This window comes from Centropristis striata, chromosome 5, assembly GCF_030273125.1.
Source record: "Centropristis striata isolate RG_2023a ecotype Rhode Island chromosome 5, C.striata_1.0, whole genome shotgun sequence".
NCBI classification, from domain to species: Eukaryota; Metazoa; Chordata; class Actinopteri; order Perciformes; family Serranidae; genus Centropristis; species Centropristis striata.
Window position 1 is genome coordinate 40,792,107 of NC_081521.1, and position 6,000 is coordinate 40,798,106.

Consider the following 6,000-nt stretch of genomic DNA (forward strand, 5'->3'; position numbering starts at 1 on the left):
TAAAAAAAACTACAACTAATAAAAACTAAACTAAAACTAAAGCATTTCAAAAACATAAAAACTAAACTAAAACTGGCAAACTGACTCTAAAAACTAATTAAAACTAACTGAATTTGAAAACAAAAAATCACAACGAAAATAAAACTAAAACTAATGAAAAATCCGAAACTATTATAACTTTTCAAGGGAATTCACTATTACAAAGAGGGTCCTCACAAAGATAGAAGTACAAGAACTGTGAAGGTGTGTGTGTGTGTGTGTGTGTGTGTGTGTGTGTGTGTGTGTGTGTGTGTGTGTGTGTGTTAACGTCTGCCTGCCTGGGTGTGAGAGAGTGTGTGCATCCATGTGTACATGTTGGTGCATGTGGTTGTATGTTTTTGTGAATCTGCAAGTGAAAATATGCCTGTGTGTGTGTGTGTGTGTGTGCGCGCCAGGATTGTGTGTGCGTGTGTGTGCAGATTCCTAGACTGAGCTGATATTAAAGCTGGCCGCTGTGCAGCATATTGCTGAAGAGGGATGCTGGTGTTACACCGTGCATCATGCCATGCCTTAAAGCACAAACCAGTAAAAACATAATTGGCTTAATAACAACATCGTGTTTATATGTTAGGATAAAAACATTGAAAATCCTTTGATCAAGTGGATGGTGACAGTAATGAGCTCTAACCTCTAATCTCCAGATGTGAATGAGTGTTTGGCCAGCCCATGCAGTCAGGAGTGTGCCAACATCTATGGTTCCTACCAGTGCTACTGCAGACAGGGCTACTACCTGAGGGAGGATGGACACACCTGTGAAGGTGGGGCACGCTATTACACATCACAAATACCACATTTTAATGTATGTTTGGACAAGTTTATGAATCAATATCACATGATTTGCTTCCTCCTTGTCCTCCAGACATCGACGAGTGCTCTCAAAGCATCGGCCATCTGTGCACCTACAAGTGTGTGAACGTTCCCGGCAGTTACCAGTGTGCTTGTCCCGAATATGGATACACCATGTCTCCAAATGGACGCTCCTGCAGAGGTGAACACCCCTCTAAAAAAGCAAAACCAAAAGGCATTTTCTCACTGTACAGTAGCTGCTTCATTACAAGTGCATCATGTTGAGTTCTGCTCTGAAATGGAGTTTTTTTTTGTTATTAGGGACCGAGCACTAACGGTGCGAGGACCCTATTGAAATTGGTCCGTCTATTCTTATTACCGTATTTTCCGGACTATAAGTCGTCCGGAGTACAAGTCGCACCAGCCATAAACTGCATAATAAAGAAGGAAAAAACATATATAAGTCGCACTGGAGTATAAGTCGCATTTTTGGGGGAAATTTATTTGATAAAATCCAACACCAAGAACAGACATGTCATCTTGAAAGGCAATTTAAAATAGAATAGAGGCAACAACAGGCTGAATAATTGTACGGTATGCTTACGTTACATGACACAACTGAGAATGTGCCTGGTATGTTAACATAACATATTAAGAGTTATTCAGATAACTATAGCATAAATAACATGCTAAGAAGTTTACCAAACCATCCGTGTCACTCCAAATAACTAAAATCCAATGAAATCTTCATCCTCGGTGTCACTTTGAAACAACTCCGCTAACTCCGGAGGTAGAAGATGCGGCGCTTCTTCTTCTACGTCGCTTACGTCAGACTCATCCTCATACTCAGCCTAGAGCGCCCTCTGGCGGTTTAGTGTGAAAATAACATGTGAAATGATATACCGGTAATAATGTGTTAATAATTTCACACATAAGTCGCTCCAGAGTATAAGTCCCACCCCCGGCCAAACTATGAAAAAAACTGCGACTTATAGTCCGGAAAATACGGTATTATTTTTCCGGGTAATCAATCGCCTTTTTCGGGGCTTTATCATATTCAAAAACTCCTAATTTGTCAATACGTCAATCTCCCGTGAAATTTTCGTATTCTGGTATTCGTGGGAATGGGCGTGGCAAAATGACTCAACAGCGCCCCCTTGAAAGTCAAGAAAATTCAGCCCCTCGCACAGGAATGTTGTATCAGCATGAAATTTGGTACATACATGTATCATGGCAAGACGCACCAAAAAGTCTCAAGAACTCATACCCTAAAACGTACAGGAAGTCGGCCATATTAGATCGAAATAGGCGTTTCCTGCTGTTTTGGCCCATTTCCACCATGCATACTTTCACGAACTCGTACTACAGATTTCACCCGATCGACTTCACATTTGGTCAGTACCATCACAAGGCCTTTGGGATCAAAAGTTGTATAAAGCTTTACCGACGGTCACACTATGTGGGCGTGGCATGGCGCCAAAATATGGCGTCTCGCCATGAAACACGAGACCGCGCTTGACGTGCCCTCCCCCGACGGCTCCACTCTGCGAGGGCCCGTTCAGTACTGCGCGCAGTCCTAGTTAAACTTTTTATTTGAAGAAAAACAAAACAGCACATACATGTTGCTCTACATCTTGTAAACATGTCAAGTCTTTTCATCAAAACATACAAAGAAAGAAATGGTTTTAAAAAATAAACAACATAATATAAATAAAATCAAAATCACATCCTTGCAAAAGCATTTAAACTCTATCACAATACTCTTACAAAGACGTACTTATACCTAAATTGATAGGCAACTTGAAAATCAGAAAAAAATAAAATAAAGATTATAATGATAATTCGAAAATCATAATAACAGCCTTAATAATAGTGAGTTTATCTGCCCCATGTAAACCTTCCTTCATCCATGTTTTCTTCTGCAAACAGAACCTTATCATGGGGTGATAACATTGATGACAAGAGCAACATCAACTCAAATGATAATACTAGTAAATTAAATAAAGACAGTTTGCTACATACATGTATAGCCCTGACTAATACTAGTATAGTTATTGAAACAGAAACGAAAAAAAACAGATGCAATGGAGTTTTAAAAATGACTTTGCACCCGTTTAACTCTACACAGAGTGTATAGTAATGGTTATGCTCAGATAAATATAATTGGTACTTTAACAGTGGCTCAGTAATTACACTGGCTGTAAAACTTTATTGGCCTAAAAATCTTGTCTTGCTAATTTGATTTTTTTTACTTGAGCAGCTTTTTCCCTACAACGACTAGATTTGGACTTGCATGTTTCAGCAATGAGGCTTTTCTTCAAAGTTCAATTGTGCTCTGACTATGAAGCGTGTCCACGTCTCCAGGCAGTAAACCAGCCCATGTGCATTAACTGTGTTGTAGATATCGATGAGTGTGCCACTGGGGCTCATAACTGCTCACTGGCGGAGACCTGCTACAACATCCAGGGAGGCTACCGCTGCCTTTCCCTCGACTGCCCACCAAACTACAGAAAAGTGTCTGACACGTAAGTGATCAAATCTGTGTTAAATCCACAAAAACTTTCACTGTGATGCATCATAGATCTTTCATGATATGGACATTTTGATATGTTTGCATCAGCATTATATAAGATCAATCAGTTGAAGTGATTGGGAACATTTATCTATTATCTTTTTTGCTTTACCCATCCTAAATTTGTGAGGTTTTCTATATCGATTGTGCACTGATTTTTCATCAACAAGATTATGCAAAGGTATTTAAAAGGCTGTTTTCATAAACAAAAAACTTAAATAAAGACCAACATTAATATACATTATACATGCAATGTATTAGACTGTCAATAATGTCTAGAAATGAATATTGAACTACATTCAACAAAAACCTCCTGCCTTGTTATGTCTCACAAAGATATCATGTCTTACAGAGCCAAAGGATTTTCACTGTCTCACATAGATTCTAAATGTCTAAAAAATGTGAAACAGACAATGAAATATATGTTATAACATTAACACACAAACATAATCATTGTATCAAAATCATATTGCCTAATTTAATATAAATGCACAGAGATATTTACCAAGGCTGACCTGATAGTCACGCACAGAGTCAGACACCAGGGAGTCAAACAACAGAGAAGCAGAAATCAAGCATAAAATCATTTACCACTATAGAAAATAATCAATTATTTTAACATACCCCGATATCGGTCTGTGTCTGTGAGCCCAATATCGGCCGTACATATGTCTGGCTCTACTACAAATATAATTGCCTCACCTGACCTTGTCTCGGACACGCTTCAAGACTCTAGCTCTGGCGTAGTGCTAGCCAAGTGACGCCGCGCGCCAGGGCGATTGAGTGCACGCATTGAGACGCAAGAGGTCTGTATCAACTCGTCTTACTTGACCGAATAACATGTTTTAATATGAAAAAACGGTGGAGTGTTCCTTTAACACATATATATATTTAAAAAAAAATAAAAAAAATTGCTCTTCTTCTTCTTCTTTCCTCTTCTTTTCTTCTTTAACATATAGCACTCCTGTAGCGATGAGTTAGCTCTTAAAGTTATGTACTTACTTGATTCCTGTGGTCTATGTCTAGTACCTTCAGGTTGAATGCACTTATTGTAAGTCGCTTTGGACAAAAGCGTCTGCTAAATGACATGTAATGTAATGTAATGTGATGTCTCCCCTCTGCCTCTTGTAGGCGCTGTGAGCGGATCACCTGTCCGAACTACCTGGAGTGTCAGAACTCTCCTCTGAGAATCACCTACTATTACCTCAGCTTCCAGTCCAACATCGTCATCCCCGCCCAGATCTTCCGCATCGGACCGTCTCCCGCCTACTCCGGAGACAACGTCATCGTCACCATCACGCAGGGAAATGAGGAAAACTACTTCAGCACCCGCAAACTGAACGCCTACACTGGCGCTGTGTACTTAAACCGACAGGTCGAGGGTCCGAGAGATTTCCTAGTTAATGTGGAGATGAAGCTTTGGAGACAGGGGACGTTTACCACTTTCCAGGCCAAGATCTTCGTCTTCATCACAGCTAACTCACTTTAACAGCTCGAGATGTGCTGTGGCCACTAAGGACCTTTTTTATTATCACTATTTAACATTGTCATAAAGGATACCACTGTCTGTCATCATCGGTTTGAGTAGTTACTCTGCGTCCAGTTGAAGTTAATATAACAATGTTGCTGTAAGCAACCTGGTCTCACAGAAATCTGTGAAATAGCCACAGATTTCGCTTAACTCAAAATCCGTGGAATAGCCACGGAATCGCTCAAATTTCCGTAAAACTGACACAGATTTCGCTACAATGCAAGTTAATGACAGTCATATTTTTCCGGCGAGATCTTCACCACAAAGTGATTATGTACATTCACTGAGTGAAGATTTAGAAAATAAAACATATATTTCTCGCTAGAAATGTGATCAAAATCCATTTTTATGCAGAAATTCCAACTAAACTTCTGCATGTAAGTCATGTGGAGCACGTTAGCATGGTGCCATTAGCATTTAGCTCAAAGCACTGTCATGCCCAAGTACAGGCAGAGCTGATAGTGTGGCTGTAGTCTTTTTCACTATATCATTCACCAACATGATCTCACAGAAATCCGTGAAATAGCCACGGATTTCGCTTAACTCAAAATCCGTGGAATAGCCACGGAATCGCTCAAATTTCCGTGAAACTGACACGGATTTCGCTACAATGCAAGTTAATGACATCATATCCCGTGGCTATTCCAACATACAAAGTGATTATGTACATTCACTGAGTGAAGATTTAGAAAATAAAACATATATTTCTCGCTAGAAATGTGATCAAAATCCATTTTTATGCAGAAACTAAGTCAAAATATTGATTTTTTTCACAAAAAATGAGAGAACTGTCCGCCATGTTTTTTGTTCTGACCGCTGGGACCTTGAAAGTCACGTGACTTGGAACAAACCAATAGGAGCAAATATCCTATAAATATCCATGGAATAGCCACGGGATATGACTGTCATTAACTTGCATTGTAGCCAAATCCGTGTCAGTTTCACGGAAATCTGAGCGATTCCGTGGCTATTCCACGGATTCCTCTGAGACCAGGTTGCTGTGTGAGTAGAGAACCAGTCTGCTTTGTGTCAGACTCTGTTTTCACTGCAATTGCATGAAATCTGTGTAATG

General features: G+C 39.8%; 1 protein-coding gene across 1 annotated transcript in view; it reads left to right on the plus strand.

Annotated features, from left to right (window-relative positions):
- The window catches only part of LOC131972116 (fibulin-2-like), a 49,217-nt gene extending 43,736 nt beyond the window's left edge, over positions 1-5,481 (plus strand). The window contains exons 14-17 of the mRNA XM_059333882.1: positions 681-797; positions 899-1,027; positions 3,227-3,350; positions 4,529-5,481. Coding sequence (XP_059189865.1) covers positions 681-797; positions 899-1,027; positions 3,227-3,350; positions 4,529-4,886 — 728 coding nt within the window. The 3' untranslated portion in view covers positions 4,887-5,481. The remainder of the gene's footprint in view (positions 1-680; positions 798-898; positions 1,028-3,226; positions 3,351-4,528) is intronic.
- Positions 5,482-6,000: the final 519 nt, after the last annotated feature.